Source organism: Ahaetulla prasina, chromosome 2, assembly GCF_028640845.1.
Source record: "Ahaetulla prasina isolate Xishuangbanna chromosome 2, ASM2864084v1, whole genome shotgun sequence".
NCBI classification, from domain to species: domain Eukaryota; kingdom Metazoa; phylum Chordata; class Lepidosauria; order Squamata; family Colubridae; genus Ahaetulla; species Ahaetulla prasina.
In genome coordinates this window covers 215261413-215279517 of record NC_080540.1, presented here as the reverse complement: position 1 = coordinate 215279517, position 18105 = coordinate 215261413, and the positions used below count along the sequence as shown (strand labels likewise).

At 39.2% G+C, this 18105-nt stretch overlaps 1 protein-coding gene across 2 annotated transcripts in view; it reads left to right on the top strand.

Moving 5' to 3' along the window:
* The window catches only part of TEK (TEK receptor tyrosine kinase), a 59587-nt gene extending 57958 nt beyond the window's left edge, over nucleotides 1–1629 (top strand). For both annotated transcript variants that reach the window (XM_058170610.1, XM_058170609.1), the window contains one exon: nucleotides 820–1629. In XM_058170610.1, the coding sequence (XP_058026593.1) occupies nucleotides 820–894 (75 nt within the window). In that variant the 3' untranslated portion in view covers nucleotides 895–1629. The remainder of the gene's footprint in view (nucleotides 1–819) is intronic.
* The last annotated feature ends 16476 nt before the right edge of the window (nucleotides 1630–18105 follow it).

Here is an 18105-nt window from a genome sequence, read left to right as displayed (position 1 = left end):
GATCATATCCTGACCTAAGAATTTTTTTTCTTTTAACAACCCTGTAATCCCTTGCGTCGGGGTAGAGACAGAGTGACTGAATGGATCTGAGCATTTACTGGCTGGATGCTCTTCCTGATGCCTATGCGCAGCTCACAGCAGATATTTTCTCTTTGCACCCAGAGATAGAAATATCTGCTACTACTTAGGATCGAATTCACAGCCTCCTGATTGTGAGGCAAAAACTCCACTTCTAGGCACCATGCCACTCCATGCTAAGAATAACATAGCTGAAAAAAATCTTTGGGACAAGTATATTTTTTTTTCCAAGAGAAGGAAAATAGCAGAGGTTCAGCAACGTAGTTTTTGCTTTAGTAGGAATTAAAGTAAGAAATCGATGAGAATTATCATCATTAAACAGTGGAGATTTAGCTCAGAGATTCAAATCTTTTCAAATAATTTCTTTAATGATTAATGTCTTGTCAACAATATACTGATCACTAACCGTACAGACTAGGTAACTCCATTTGTCCACTTGCTGATAATATATTTCGGTATCATTTTTTTTTCTTTTCTCATTTTGTCCATTCCTTCTCTTTTTTCTTCTTTTAAAAATGATTAATAAATAAATAAATAAATAAATAATAAAAAGAATTTCCATCAGCTGCTATGTGCCTATCGTCCCTGTCCTAATGTCCCCTTTTATTCACATCCGTTTCATGTATTCGTAATCATGTTTATACTTATATCTGTTATCTAATAGGTGCTTGACAAATAAATAGATAAAATAAATAAATAATAAATAAATATTAAGCTTATTCTTTTCAATTGTATCTCCAGACTTATGTGAATACAACTTTGTATGAAAAGTTCACCTACGCAGGCATTGACTGTTCCGCTGAAGAAGCTGCTTAAGATGGAAGATTTTAAATTATTTATCAGTTCAAATGACTTAAGAGTTTGATCTCCTGCGGACTATTTTGTGAAATTAAAAAAAAAATTGCCGTTATGGCATTCTCTGTATAATACTTTTTGGCTATACACATAAAGGTAATCCTTGGCTTACGATTACAATTGTTGTACAGTTGTTGTAGTCATAAGTTGAGGCATTATGTGACTGGACTCGATTTTTATGATTGTTTTCATGACAGTTGTTAAACAAGCCACTATAGTCACTAAGTGAATGATGTTGTCATTAAATGAACCATGTGGTCGTAAATGCAAACCCATTTTTGCTGTGTTTTGCAAAAAAAATGCAAAAAATGCAAATAAGGTGACTGCACGAGGTTGCAACCAGTCGTAAATGCGAGCTACTTCCCAAGGTCCAGACTATAATCGTATGACCATTTGGCTGACAGCCATAACCTCAAAGACAGATCACAAATACCATTTTTTCAAATCAGTTGTAACTTCAAAGGTTTGTTAAGCGGCTGATTGTAAATCAAGGACTATTTGTACCTTAAGAGTGTACTTTCAAGTCAGTATGCTCTAGGAATGTTTGTGTGTATATATGTATGTATGTAAATGTGTATGTGTGCCAGTACACAATACCTATACCTAAACATTCAATTTCTCATTCTCTATGCACTGCATGCACACCCAGGCACCATTCGGATGAGGAAATGGCACAAATAAATATATTTTACAGTTCTTTATGATTTGTGTTTCTTTTTTAAAAAGACAGATTCATATTGGGAAGTCCAGATGGGGAATCTCCAAGGGCCCAACTGAGTAAACCATATCTTCTCTTGAGGCTCATTAAGCCCCTCAGTGCCCCAGGTTATAAAGAGAGAGACATTTTTCCTGCCTGTTGTGACCCAAGCCCAAGTAGGTAGTAGGAAACTCAGTCAAACTTTATTTGAACAGTTGAGAATACTTCATTCTCAGCGTAGTTCAACTAAATTAAAGCAATTTCCTCCCAACACAATTCCTCTGTCCTATCACCAACCTTGGTCCAATTAGGCAAACTGCCAAAGGCCTTTCTTGGCGAAAGTTCAGAAGACACCGATACAAAATAAATGCAAGAAGACAAAGCTATCAATGTTGTTTTCCGGCAAAGCCCAAATGCCATTGCTGGTCTTTTAAGCCTTATGGGAGGGGCCAATCATCTCTTGGCCCTACTCCCGAGTCATCCTCTTTGCTTGAGCTGCTCTTGCCTTCTGGCAGCTCTTCTTATGCGTGCATTAGGACAGGCTCCTCCTGTTCCGCTGCCTCACTACTGTCTGTCTCTGGAGTCTGCACCTCATTCCCCGATGGCCCTGGCCCCACCTCAGCTTCTGACGCAGAGCCCTCGTCCGGGCCTTCCCCAGCCTCCAGGACTGGCCCACGCTCTTCCTCAGCCTCATTGCTGTCCGACTCCATTGCCAGCTCCACAAGTTGTTGGCGGACCACAACACTGCCCTGGAAAGTGGTGAAACATGTCAAACTTAAAAATGTTCCTTAAGCCAAACTTATAGATTATTGGAGGAGCATTGTAAAACACAGGAGAACAATGGTGTTAAAAAGAGTTTTGACATCACTTCAGTGTGAAATCCAATTTTTTTTACTACTGGATCTATGGGCGTTATAAGAGTTTCTTGCAAAATTCAAATCCAGACGCACACACAGATAACTGAATCAGCTGGATTTATTAACTTCTTTAAATTCGTAACAACACATAAGGTATATTTACAATACCAACAGTGGTTCTTTCAGAAGAGATCAGTTTCACTTCAGTTCAGATCAGCAGACAAGTTCACACATGAAGTACAGCAGAGAGACTAGTTTCTCTTTCAATTCTCAGCACAGACTCAGTTCTGTTTCAGCTCCCATTGGCTGACTTAGTTGCATATGCCTATTCATTGGCTGACCTTGTTACCATGCCTCTATTCCAGTTCATGAATATACTCTGACAGGCATGGCTTGGTGGGCATGGCATGGCTTGGTAGGTGTGGCTTGGTGGGCATGGTAGGGGAAGGATACTGCAAAATCCCCATTTCCTCCCAATCAGGTGGGACTCGGGAGGCAGAGAATAGATGGGGGTGGGGCCAGTCAGAGGTGGTATTTACCAGTTCTCTGAACTATTCAAAATTTCCACTATTGGTTCTCCAGAAATTGGTCAGAACCTGATGAAACCCACTTCTGCATCACTTTACAGAAAGAGAGAGGGGAGAAGGAAGGGGGGGGTCAAGTCATTTTCAATTTGCATATAGATTTTCTCCATGATATTTTGTCCCTAACTTAGTCTTTCAGATCGCTCAGCAATGTACTCCCAATGACTTCTTCTCTTTCCTTCCACCTTTCCCAGCACAGCCTTTTCCACAGAACCAAGTCTTTGGATAATGTACCCAAAGTAACATGAGTTGAGCCGAGCCGTTTGTGCCTTGAGTGAGAATTCTTGATGGCTTTGGTAGATATATAAATAAAATAAGTAGGCAGAGCAATTCTGCAGGGTTCTTTTGAAGTACATGCTAAGAAACCTGATGTTCTACCAAGTTATTTCGGAGGCGGGAGTTAAGAAGCTGAGATGTTCTTTGCTCATTCTTCTGACTTCAAGCAATAGAGGGAAATATTTTAGATTAATGTTAATCTAAAAATATTCCTTGTTTGGGAAAGGGGTTGAGAACTTCTATGTCCTTCCTTTCCCAACATCCTCTCTTGATATCGGAATTCAGAGAATAGATACTGAATGAACCATACTGAGTAGGAAGTTTGAAAAACACCCGAACAGTGTCTTGATTTCTAAACTAGTTTCAAACACAGCTGAATGATTCAAGCGGTAAGCTAATCAAGATCCCCTGAATATGATGACTAAGTCTTTGGACCAGATCAGTATCCACAACAGTGACTATAAACTAGATCAGATTCGTGGACATGACATAAATTTTCACGTTGAAAGAGAGCCAGCTATCCAAATAATTTTGTTACTTTCAGGCAATTGTAGCAATATATATATATATATATACATGAGAATTATATTTGTCGTGTATGTTCCCATTGGTGGGAATTTCAGCGGGAAAACAATTAAATCCTATTGGTTGTCAACTGATCCAGGTGTATATAAAAGGAGAGCATCCTGCCTGTGATTTTGCTGAAGTCCCACTCTAAATAAAAGAGCTGTTGTCACTAGTCTGGTCTTGGGTCTCCTCAATTACCCAAACTAACAATATTATTCCTCTAAACCTTTGCTCTAGTCTATATTCATTGATTTGGGGCGGGGGTGTCAAACTCAGTTTCATTGAGGGCCTCATCAGAGTTGTGTTTGACCTTGGGGGGCACGGGGTGTGTGGCCAGGGGCGTGGCCAACTCACCGTCACTCGTGTTGGGGGCGCCTGTGGTGGTCCGAACTCCATTTTTTCTGGCAGAGGTACCGCGGGCTGGTTCTTCGCTCTTCCCAGGGCATCCGTGGGCCAGATCCGGCGCGTGGGCCTTGAGTTTGACACCCCTGATTTAGAGTCTTCAATTGAAGGATTCATTTTGTAGTTATTTCAGTGCTAAATAAAATAGAAACATTTGGGGCTTTTTCAAGAAACATAATTTCCTGAACTAGAGGCCCTTTCTTTTTCTTTGTAATATTGATATGTCACCATTAAGCAACATTGGCTGATTATATATAAATTTACACAGAAATAGCAGGCTGATTTTTTTTATGGGACTCTTGCTTTTTTTAATCCTGTTGTGTTTTTGAACTTTGGTTTCTTTCTGACTGCAATGAAAATTTACTGCATTGGACTCTGGAACAGCTTTTATGTATACACTGATCTACCCAGCTTGAATTTTCATTTTTCTCATGGTTCTTCTTCTAAGGCAGTGATATGGATCCCTATTAGATATCGAACAAAAAAAAAAGAAAATATTTTTCAACACACTTTCTCTTCCTACAGAAATGGAATTTTCATGTCTTGTCTTCCCCTTTTCTGGGGCAAAGAAATCTTGGTATTTACATTATCTGTTTCCGTAGCCTAGATGGGTGAAAGCAAGGGGGCATAATAATGCTAGAGTTTCCTTAGATTTTCACGACTTTCTCTCTGTTTGGAATTAGCACAGCAACAAAATCCATTTTTATTTTTTCTCACAATATTATTTTGATGTAAAATGTTGACTTTTTTTTTTTTAAATCATAGCTGCTTCCCCCACCACCCACCCCTTTCTCATTTCCTGATGTTCTTGATTTCAGAAAGTTTCAGGTCTGATAAAGTGCACGAAGTTTATTGCTTGGAAACTCCTACATTTTCAGATTGTCTTTAAGCGCAGATGACAAAATGAAGGAAGTTTTGTAACTATGTTTAATGAAATAAAAATAGTGGGGATGGGTTACTTCCTCTTAATTATGTGGACAAAACTTCTCCTCTCTAGTTAAAAATTAAGAATGCTGGAAAAGTGTGATAAGAAAACAAGAATGAAAAACGGGAGTGTTCCATTTCCTGAAATCTCAAATTATAACCCTAAGTATTTCAAAAAAGTTATAGCAAGCATAGATAAAGAACGTAAATTGGAGCTTTAATTCAGAGTTAGTGATCGAATACACCTATTTCAATGTGTTGTTCATCCAATGTTTTAAAGATTCTGAGTTTAAAATGTTAGTGTGTACTTATTGCCTGGATTTCAATGTTTTCTTTATATAGAGAGAGATTTTTCCCCATAGTCGATTTTATTACCACTCTGTCCAAATGCTGCCAACAAAAGCAATCTGAAAAACCATTGTATCATCTGTTATGCAGTGTTGTTTTCCTTTATATTACTCGATGGCATATTCTTTAATGTGTCACTTACCTAAAACCTTGCACAGCAACTTGGCCTTCCAAAAGAAGATCATCAAGTTGCTTTAGAACTAAATCTTCAATGTGTGCTTTTCCTTCAGCTTTGATAAATGACTGCAGAGGTGGGATTCAACCAGTTTGAATCGATTCAGGCGAACCAGTTGTTAAAATTCTGCCCAGCTAATCCCACCACTGGCTCGCCCCGCCCTGCCCATTTTTGGACCCTTTTTTGGCCATTTTTCAGGGCAATTTTGGAGCATTTTTTGGGTTGCTCTGGATGTTCAGTAGTAGTAAAATTGAGGAAAGAGGAAAATTGAGTCAAAATCCTCAACAAGGTACAATTTCCCTCTCTATGTATATACTACTACTGAACATCCAAAATGGCCCCAAAAACGGCCTGAAAATGGTGAAAAAACAGCCCCCAAAGCAGCTGAAAACAGTCCAAAAAACCGACCTGAAAATGGCTGAAAAATAGCCCAGAAAACACCCTGGAATACAGCCCAGAAATAGCCAAAAAACAGGCCGAAAAATGAAGATTTCAAATCTTCAATTACCTCACTTGAAGCTGTACAACAATCTGGATTTCAAAGGGGAAGAGGAATTTGTAGCTTGTGTGGGCGCACACATAAGACCTCTCAACACCTCACATCCATTGTGCTTTTTTCTGCCATGCTGCACAAATCTTTTAAACATTTTCTGGCAAACACAAAGTGAGCCTTCACCCCAAAGCATATTCCCCCTTCTGAATTTGGATTATTACACAACCATATGAAATAGCATAAAATCGCACTACTAAGCACAGTAACACCTGGACTATAGCAAAACTTTCTGAAAAAACATTGATATAAGTTTCCATATCCCATATATAGAATATGTTGAACAAATGTAATGTCTTTGGGTTGATTTACAACCAAGATATGAAAATAAGGAAAACAAGAAAACTTCATCAAAAACTTGAATTGCAATAATGTTGTCTTCCTAAAGTCCCCTGCTTCCTTCTTTGCTCCAATTACAATTTCTGTACTAATAAACTTTACATCCAGTTTTAGACCCAATTCTGAGAAAATAAGCTTGAAAAAGGGTCAAAAAATCCTTCCACTCACTTGGACCTTTTCCTCATATCAGTACATCAGTAATGGGGTGGAGTAGGGAAGGAATCTTAAGTATCAATTTAAAAGTCCCTTTTTTCCAGTGATAACAGTTCTAGGATAAATCAGATCAATAATAATGTCTGTCGATGTATCTCTCCTGCCCAGCTTTTCCTCATTATTTGACTATTCCAGAATATAAATAAAGACAGAGGAGGACATTTTTATGATTGGGAGATTTTTTTTAGGGTCCCATACTATAAATAAAGAAAATGGAGGACAATTCTTGTGATTGAGAGAACTTTGTGTCTATTTTTAGGGCCAGAATGATCACAGCTCAATGACAGAGCATAGATATTGCATATTCAGGCAAAGTAGAGCTGAGGAAAACTTCCATTGAGATAATTGCAAATTTTTCATAAATTTTCCATGAAGGCGGGGAGATTAGTGATTCTTAGATGCCTTTGTATATTTTTATGCATAAAACATGTTTCTATTAGCTCATATCATATTTGTAATATGTTTTTTTTTAAAAGGAGACCAAAGCACAGATCCCTAAAAAGGATCTTAATTTGCCCATTTTTGACAGGGTTTTTCAAACTTGCAATCCTAAAATATGTCGACTTCCAGAATTACCGGGACAGCATTCTGGAAGTTGAAGTTACACATCTTAAAAGTTGCCAGATTTGAAAAACATTGATCTATCAGAAGATCTATCTCAGGAGTATCTAACATCGGCAACTTTAAGCCTTGTGGACTTCCCAAAATCCCCAAAGCTTTAACCAAAGACTATCTAAGTAAGTAAGAGGCGTGCATAAGTGCACCAGCGTGCCTACCGTTCCTGTCCTAATGTTCCCTTTGGTTGTATCCAATTCGTATGGTTATTTCATGCTTATACTTATATATACTGTTGTGTTTGACAAATAAATAAATAAAATAAAAAAATAAAAAATAAATAAAAATGGGTCAAAAAATGGATGGGGGAGGGGCCCAAATCGATCAGATTAGCCCTAATCTGTGGCTCAGGCTGTAAAAAGCCTGTTATTAAAACACAGCTGCCTGCAATTACTGCAGGTTCTAGTCCCACCAGGCCCAAGGTTGACTCAGCCTTCCATCCCTTATAAGGTAGGTAAAATGAGGACCCAGATTGTTGGGGGGGCAATAAGTTGACTTTGTAAATATACAAATAGAATGAGACTATTGCCTTACACACTGTAAGTCGCCCTGAGTCTTCGGAGAAGGGCGGGATATAAATGTAAACAAAAAAAACCCCGGTATAAACTGGCTAAATCCCACCTCTGCCTTTGAGAAAAGTGGCCAGGAGGCGGGGCTGGGTGTGATGAGTGACATCAAGTTGACCACACCCACCCAGTCACATGACCACCCAGCCACACCTACCCAACCAGTCATTAGGGCAGAGAACCAGTTGTTAAATTATTTGAATCCCACCACTGACTGACTGCCCTGGGAATTGCTGAATGCTAGAACTGAGTGCTACTAACTGTCAACTGCCTTGTTGACAAGCTTCACTGTTGTCAAATAGGAGGGATTTTTGTGGATAATTCCATCAGCAGACACATTGACTGACAACCAGCCTATGAACCCCAGAATCCAAATCAACCACATAGCCAACCTGAGACAGCACTGAACCTTAACCAATCCACACAAACACCCCAGCACTTCACCTCCTAATGTAGATAGGTAATCTAGGTAATTGCCTTATCACAAGACCCATCAAAAGACTCCCTGATGACTCACAGCTGACTCATCACCTCATTTGACGCACCCACACCTGAAGCCAATGGTGAAATCCAATTTTTTTACTACTGGTTCTGTGGGTGTGGCTTGTGGGCGTGGCAGGGGAAGGATATTGCCAAATCTCCATTCCCACCCCACTCTGGGACCAGCCAGAAGTGGTATCTGCTGGTTCTCTGAACTACTCAAAATTTCCGCTACCGGTTCTCCAGAACCTGTCAGAACCTGCTGGATTTCACCCCTGCCTGAAGCCCTTATAAACAGAACACAGCCATTGACATTCCCTAAACTCTGCTGAAGATATTACCTAGCCTGGTAACTAAATGTTTGGAAACCAACCCACAAGTTTGGAGAACGTACCTTCAGCTCATAACCACTCTTTTTTCCAGGGTAAGAAAATGGTGTGCCATGCACACCCACCCACCCACCCACAAACATACACACAGACACACACACTTTAATGAGGTTTTGTGTGAATAATAGATCACATTGTACTTCAAGGACAGATGTTGACTTTGACCAACTGACAGATGATGAAGATGAAAAATTTAACCTACTCTGTGTTAATATCATCTATCAGATACAGCCCAATTACAATATTTACAACTACATTTGTTAACAACAATGTTGGACCAGCAGCATTTTCCACTTCTCTGAAACCTGAGCTAGTTAAATCCTTTAAAACTAGTGGGGGGGGGGGGAAATGCTATAATTAGTTTTTATAGAAGCTTGTCATCAATAAATCAATTCAATTTGCAGATGTTAAGTAGTGGATTATATAAATATGATTGTGTGTCAACAGCGCAACTGAGATTGCAGATTCTTCCAGAAATGCTCAGGGGTTGTCCTGTTTTTCTGTGCATGGCCTGGATGAATAATATTCTCAGACAATACCTAAACAGTTGAGTCGTGAGCTCCAGTTTGGTTTCAGGAAAGTAGCTTGGCTGGAAATACACTCTTAGCTCCATTAGTAAAAGATAAGTGCCTATGGCCCTTTGTTTAAGGCTCTGTCTCTCAACCTTGGCAACTGTAAGATGCCTTGACTTCAACTCTCAGAATTCTGGATGGGTGGGAAAAATGGGAGCTGATGTCGATCCATCTTAAACTTATCAAGGTTGAGAAACTTCCAGGAAAGGCTGGAAGATGTTGACTAAAAATATCTTTCTAAAAATAACCCCTCACCCCAGCTTAACTCTTAAGCATCAGGTTAGTTTGAGGACGTACTTTCCATAAACAAAGCTAAAATTCCAATTCTTAGTATATGTCAGAGTGATCCCTGAGACTGTGAGGAAGCTTCTGATACTACATGTTGCATTCATTTCATTTATTTAAAGGGCTCCTTTCAGCTTTTGTATATACTGTACATGGGTATGAAACATGGACACTAATACAGAGGTGGGTAGCACCTCTGGTCAGCAGGTTCTGACCAGTTCTGGAGAACTGATAGTGAAAATTTTGAGTAGCTCGAAGAACCAGTAGTAAAACTTCTGACTGGCCCCCTCCCCCATCTATTCCCTGCCTCCCAAGTCCCAGCTGATTGGGAGGAAATGGGGATTTTGCAGTAACCTTCCCCTGGGGCGGGGAGGGAATGGAGATTTTACAGTATCCTTCCTCTGCCATGCCCACCAAGCCACACCCACCAAGCCATGCCGTGCCCACCAAGCCACGCCCACAGAACCAGTAGTAAAAAAACTTTGAAACCCACCACTGCACTAATCTCACAGTCGATACAAAAGCTACAAGTGGCAGAAAGCGCCATGGAAAGATACATGCTCAGCATTACAAGACAAGATAGAAAGATTAGAGAACAAACAAAAGTATACAATATCATCACGAGAGTAAAAGAATTGAAATGGAAATTCAAATTGCTGGTCACATAGCAAGAAGAACTGATGGCAGGTGGCCCAAGGCAGTCCTAGACTGGATCCTATTTGATAAAAGCACATTCGAAAAAGACCAAAACAAGATGGATTGATGACAACAGCAAGTGTTGCGAGCCCAATTGGCAAAAGAAAGCTCAGGACCATATTGGTTGGAAACAGGCAGACAAGGCCTTCATCCTGCATGGGACAATGGCTAAAATAATTATATACTTGGGTATCAAAAGTTATGAATAGGATATAAAAATCTCAAATTCTATTTTTGGACCTGTCAGGCTTTATTGTTTGCACAGTGGATCTAGACAAATATTTACACAATTGTCTTAACTCTAATCACTCATTTTGTGAAGCATGTCTATGTGTAACATAAATGATTTTAGCAAATGGAAAATGTATTGATAGCATTAGGTGTCTTTACTTATTCAACTGGTTCATTATGAGTCAGGAAGATGTGATGATGTCATAATGAGTAACCACAAAAAATGACAGGAGGGATTCTGGTAAAAAAAACAGACTTGTCCACAATTATTTTGTCATATGGATGCATAGATTGTGAACAGTATGGATCTATTGTTCTTGATGTTTTTGCCTTTCCTTGTCTGTACTGGAGGAAGAAGTAAAGGTATGATATCTTTGAAAAGTTCTCTCCTTCCTTTAGGAACACAGATTGCTTTTGTTATATACCATATTTTTTGCTCCATAAGACACACTTTTTTGTTCCCCAAAAGTGGGTGGAAATGTCTGTGCATCTTATTGAATGAATATTGCGTCAAAAACAGGGCTGGGGTGGCAGGGGGGAGGGGGTTGATGCGGCGGTGGCGACAGCTAGCAGTGGCGAATAGCCTGTCGCCAGTGCTGCCTATCGCCACCACCACCTATTGGTGGTTGGATTGACCTCCTGGAATACTGCTGATCAGCTGTTCCAGGTGGCAGGGATCGCCGGCTATCTCTGCCACCTGTTGACGATGACAACGTTTGCTGCCACCGCCATTTGCACAGTGAACGGTGGTGGTGATAGGCAGCGGTGGCAGCAACAGGTGGCAGTGACAACAGTGGTGGTGATAGGTGGCGGCAATAGGTGGTGGTGATAGACAGCGGCGATAGGCAGAAGCGACAACAGGTGGCGGCAGCAACAGGTGGTGGAACAGCTGATTGCAGTATACTGGGAGGCTGATCCAACCGCCAATAGGTGGAGGCAAGTAGCAGTGGCGAATGGTGGTGGCAAGCACTGGTGGCGAGTGGTGGCGATAGCTGGGGAATGTTGGCAAAGGCTCCAGCATTCCCCACAGAGGCAGCAGACACCGAGGAGGCAGCAGTATCACCATTTCTAGGTGGCTGCTGATTGGTGGAGCTACGAGAGGCTGTTGCTCAGTTGACTGGTGGTGGGCGCAATGGAGCAGAGCCCTGACGAGCCACATACTGGAGGAGGGAGAAAGAGGCAGATTTTTTTGTTTTCTTTCTTCCTCAAAAGCTAGCTGCGTCTTATGGTCCGGAGTGTCTTATGGAGCAAAAAATACAGTAATTCTATATTAAATGATTTTGCTTGTAGTTTAATTAATTAATGTGTTTGCCTATGGTTCAAATCCCTGCAAACTTCCAAATTTGTTGACAGAAAAAGGAAGCTGTTTCGATATCAAAAAGCAGGAATTGCTGAATTTTTGGATCTGGGTTTAGATTCTCAAGTTTATTTGAACCTCTCTTTTTATTGTATTTGAATATGTTACATTGAGCAAGTTTGAGCATGTAACACTCTAAGTATTGATACTGCTAACCCTTTAATGACAGATCTCAATATTCATATACGTGATAATGAGAAAATGTTCTTCCTTTTTTTATTCTGAGTCAATTTGTGAATAATAAACTTCTTAGTCTCAGAAATACCTGAAAATACTTCTCTTGCAGATTCTTTGGTGGTGACATAGGGGTAGCAGGAGGCTCACTTTTCAGCCTATAGCAGTGGTAGTCAACCTGGTTCCTACCGCCCACTAGTGAGCGTTCCAGCTTTCATGGTGGGCAGTAGGGGTTTTGTCCGATACTGAAGCACTTTCCTTTTTTTAAATTTAATTGCCTTTTTAAAAAAAATTCATAGCATTATTTAAAAACATTTTCATTAAGTTTTCATAAAATTCCCCATGACAATTTAAATTTCTGAATATATACTATTTGTATTGCCCGCGCATAAGTTTAGTTCACGTTACATAAGTGAAACCAAATGGTGCTATAATGCGATTGCAAGCAAAAGAGCCTCGTCCCAGAATAGCTCGCACATCTCCCCCCACATCACCCAGCTGTAACAGACAAGCAGAGCTGGTAGCCGGCGCCCCCCACAACCCAATCCATGATGTGCAAGAGGCATGCACAGATGACGATACACGGCACATTACTGTGGAATCACTGGGCGGTTAGAAAATTTTATTACTAACAGAGATACAAAAGTGGGCGGTAGGTATAAAAAGGTTGACTACCCCTGGCCTATAGCAACTTTAAAAAAACTATGACCAGTTAGTTTGTGGGCTGGGGGAATGGAACAATCTTGGACAGCACCTTTTCCAACACGGAACAGCCAGAGGTCAGACAGGGCAGAAAGACAATTACCCTCTCTATCAGTTGTGCCATAGCCAACCTGGCTAGGAATAATTGATAATGACGAAAGATGGCAACTAAAGGAAAACTTAAGAAAAATGCATATTCCACAAATCTAAAGACCTGTTGGTAATGCTCTCTCTCTCTCTCTCTCCCTCTCCCTCTCTCTTCCCCCACCCTCTATCTCTCTCTGTCTCTCTATCTCTCTCTATTTCTCTATCATCTATCTATCATCTCTCTCTATTTATCCTACTATTTATCTATCTCTAGCTCTATCTATCATCTATCTAGATCTATTTATCTATCAATCATCTATATATCTCTCATCTATCTATTTCATCAAAGATATAAAAGTGGGGTATTTTTTTAATCTCTCTCTGTGAGTATCTTTGAGTAGGTGTTGACTCCTGGCCTTAACCACTATATCAAACTGGCTCTTTTAAATTTTAAATTTATAAAAATCATTTATTTAAAAATATTCAATTATTTTCAATCCTGTGATCTAAATTGTGGAGCACAAAAATAAATATTGTTATTTTTTTTTCTTTTTTTAGAGATTCCAAAACAGCATTTGAAAGAAGATGAAAGAATAAATATTAAGCTTCTGGAGAGTTTAAAGACCTTGCAGAAATATTGTAAGCAGCAGATATGCACTGAAGCAGTGAAACGTTATGCATAAGTTTAAATCGATGTTATGCCATGTCATAATTGAATGGTTATTTTCCCAAACAATTTAATGAGGATTATTTTGCATTCTTGGAGAATACAGTAATGGAGGCAAGAATTTTTCCCCCCCTGCATAATCTTTCTTTTGGTAGGGGGTCTCTGAAAGTCCAAGGTGCCTTTTTTTTTTACTTTTTCATGTATCATAATTTGGTCAGTTTTTCCCCATTTAATCAAACTTTTGTATATTAACTCAGATGCTGAAAAATTCCTGGAAATCTGCAAAGTGTGGTCCTACGCATCATGTAGGGTCCGGGCCACTCTTCAGCTGATTTGGTTATGTGGGCCAACTTTCTGAACTGTCTGTATTCTAGAGAAGCTTATGTTTCCCTTTAATTAGGATCCTTTCAAGGACTCTGGTCAGCATCCAAGGATCTCCATAATGCAGTTTGAAATTGATTTCCCTAAATGAAAAGCCATTCAGCCATGCTGAATACATAGAGATGGGTGGTCTCTAAGTATTATTAGATGACAGAGATGAGAGAGAGAGAGAGAGAGAGAGAGAGAGAGAGAGATGATAGATAGATAGATAGATAGATAGATAGATAGATAGATAGATAGATAGATAGATAGATAGATAGATAGATAGACAGACAGACAGACAGATAGATACTGTATGGAGATATATGGAGATAGATATATAGAGATCGAGATAAAGATAGAAATAGAAATATAGCGATAGATGACAGATGATTGATAGATACATTGAGAAAGAGAGAGAGAGAGAGATAAAATGTGGAGAGTTGTAAAATAGGTGGACTATGTCTTTGCTTTTTTAGAAGAAAAGATATTACTTTGTGAACCCTAACCCTAATCCTGGCTCTGACCCTAACCCTAACCCTCAAAGCAGTAAAAATGGTTTTTTAAAATGCTGTAAGATTAGGCCGCTCAATTCATATGTCCAATAGATACATTTAGGTTATTTTTAATAAACACTCTGATGCTATCTTGCAGTGGAAGAGCTCAAGACCACAACCAAAGAAGAAAATATATCAGAACCCAAAGATGGTAAGACTTATGCAGAGATGTAATTGATATTCTGGTAACACTTTCTGAATTGTAGGATATGTTTTATAGATATTCTAATCAAGTTGGGTGTTTCCCATTTCTGTGGTATTTGAAGATATCCACTGAACTTTGTTTTTTTTTAAAAATGTAGAGTTCTGGAAATCTCTATTCCTTCAGATATTAGCTAGAGAAATTAGAACATTTAATTCCAGCATTTTAAATTATGGACACCAAAGTTCATCCAGATTAAAGCTGCATTTCTTGAGAACTGGAACAAGAAGCTCCAGGTTTTTAAAAATTGATTTCTAGGGCAGAACATTTTTTAAAAGATCCTTTAATATCAAATGTATATTTTTAAAATGTGGAACATCATCCTACTTTTTTCAGGGGAGGACAAAAATCCAAAAAACAGTTAAATAAACTATTTTCATAGCTGTATTTAATTTTATTTAGTGGATAAAATACAAATGTAATGGCCTGGGTGCCCTTGTGTTGGAAGAAATGTCCATCTGGGTTCAGTTCCAAGTGGGGAAAAAGACACTGGAAAAATGGACACTGCTTGGAAAGATGGTTTAATGGTGGACAGGATCACATGGTTTGAGTTCCTGAACAGAAAAGGGGTTGACATACTGGGCGTGCCTTAGTTTTATGCTCTCTCTAAGCTTTGAACTTCCCGGGGCACAGGAAGAGTGTCCTGATTGGTTGTCAGACTCCTAGGGGGTGGGGGGGTCTTAGCTAGCCTTGCTGGCTGATGTAATCTTCCCAGGTGCCATGTGGTGAGTTTCTGTTGCTAGATGGGTCCTATTGTGTTGCAGATGATGGTCCCATTGACAAAGGTGGGGAGAATGAGTTTCTGCCTCTGGCCCATTGGCCAGGAAGCTCCAGGGAGCAGCTTTGTCCTTAAAACATGTTTCTCCATTTCTCATCCAGGGAAATACAATATTCTGCCATTTTTAATATTTTTTAAAATATTTCATTCTTCTAGGAGAGGGGTGGGTGCTAACTTCCTACACTTGCTTATGACAACATCTAATAGCTGTGTCTGAAGTGAAATGTTGGTTGGCCTTATTCCATATTTGTTTCTCATTGTTGTAGTTTCTGAAAATCCAGTGCCTTTTTTCATCTTCATTATTATTTAATGTTTTATCATAAAAAAGAGAATACAAAACAGAAAAACAAACATTGTTTTTTTTTTTTTTTTAGAGATTCCAAAACAGCATTTGAAAGAAGATGAAAGAATAAATATTAAGCTTCTGGAGAGTTTAAAGACCTTGCAGAAATATTGTAAGCAGCAGATATGCACTGAAGCAGTGAAACGTTATGCATAAGTTTAAATCGATGTTATGCCATGTCGTAATTGAATGGTTATTTTCCCAAACAATTTAATGAGGATTATTTTGCATTCTTGGAGAATACAGTAATGGAGGCAAGAATTTTTCCCCCCCTGCATAATCTTTCTTTTGGTAGGGGGTCTCTGAAAGTCCAAGGTGCCTTTTTTTTTTACTTTTTCATGTATCATAATTTGGTCAGTTTTTTCCCATTTAATCAAACTTTTGTATATTAACTCAGATGCTGAAAAATTCCTGGAAATCTGCAAAGTGTGGTCCTACGCATCATGTAGGGTCCGGGCCACTCTTCAGCTGATTTGGTTATGTGGGCCAACTTTCTGAACTGTCTGTATTCTAGAGAAGCTTATGTTTCCCTTTAATTAGGATCCTTTCAAGGACTCTGGTCAGCATCCAAGGATCTCCATAATGCAGTTTGAAATTGATTTCCCTAAATGAAAAGCCATTCAGCCATGCTGAATACATAGAGATGGGTGGTCTCTAAGTATTATTAGATGAGAGAGATGAGAGAGAGAGAGAGAGAGAGAGAGAGAGAGAGAGAGAGAGATGATAGATAGATAGATAGATAGATAGATAGATAGATAGATAGACAGACAGACAGACAGACAGACAGACAGACAGACAGACAGACAGACAGATAGATACTGTATGGAGATATATGGAGATAGATATATAGAGATCGAGATAAAGATAGAAATAGAAATATAGCGATAGATGACAGATGATTGATAGATACATTGAGAAAGAGAGAGAGAGAGAGATAAAATGTGGAGAGTTGTAAAATAGGTGGACTATGTCTTTGGTTTTTTAGAAGAAAATATATTACTTTGTGAACCCTAATCCTAATCCTGGCTCTGACCCTAACCCTAACCCTCAAAGCAGTAAAAATGGTTTTTTAAAATGCTGTAAGATTAGGCCGCTCAATTCATATGTCCAATAGATACATTTAGGTTATTTTTAATAAACACTCTGATGCTATCTTGCAGTGGAAGAGCTCAAGACCACAACCAAAGAAGAAACTATATCAGAACCCAAAGATGGTAAGACTTATGCAGAGATGTAATTGATATTCTGGTAACACTTTCTGAATTGTAGGATATGTTTTATAGATATTCTAATCAAGTTGGGTGTTTCCCATTTCTGTGGTATTTGAAGATATCCACTGAACTTTGTTTTTTTTTTAAAATGTAGAGTTCTGGAAATCTCTATTCCTTCAGATATTAGCTAGAGAAATTAGAACATTTAATTCCAGCATTTTAAATTATGGACACCAAAGTTCATCCAGATTAAAGCTGCATTTCTTGAGAACTGGAACAAGAAGCTCCAGGTTTTTAAAAATTGATTTCTAGGGCAGAACATTTTTTAAAAGATCCTATAATATCAAATGTATATTTTTAAAATGTGGAACATCATCCTACTTTTTTCAGGGGAGGACAAAAATCCAAAAAACAGTTAAATAAACTATTTTCATAGCTGTATTTAATTTTATTTAGTGGATAAGATACAAATGTAATGGCCTGGGTGCCCTTGTGTTGGAAGAAATGTCCATCTGGGTTCAGTTCCAAGTGGGGAAAAAGACACTGGAAAAATGGACACTGCTTGGAAAGATGGTTTAATGGTGGACAGGATCACATGGTTTGAGTTCCTGAACAGAAAAGGGGTTGACATACTGGGCGTGCCTTAGTTTTATGCTCTCTAAGCTGTGAACTTCCCGGGGCACAGGAAGGGTGTCCTGTTTGGTTGTCAGCCTCCTGGGGGGTGGGGGGGTCTTAGCTAGCCTTGCTGGCTGATGTAATCTTCCCAGGTGCCATGTGGTGAGTTTCTGTTGCTAGATGGGTCCTATTGTGTTGCAGATGATGGTCCCATTGACAAAGGTGGGGAGAATGAGTTTCTGCCTCTGGCCCATTGGCCAGGAAGCTCCAGGGAGCAGCTTTGTCCTTAAAACATGTTTCTCCATTTCTCATCCAGGGAAATACAATATTCTGCCATTTTTAATATTTTTTAA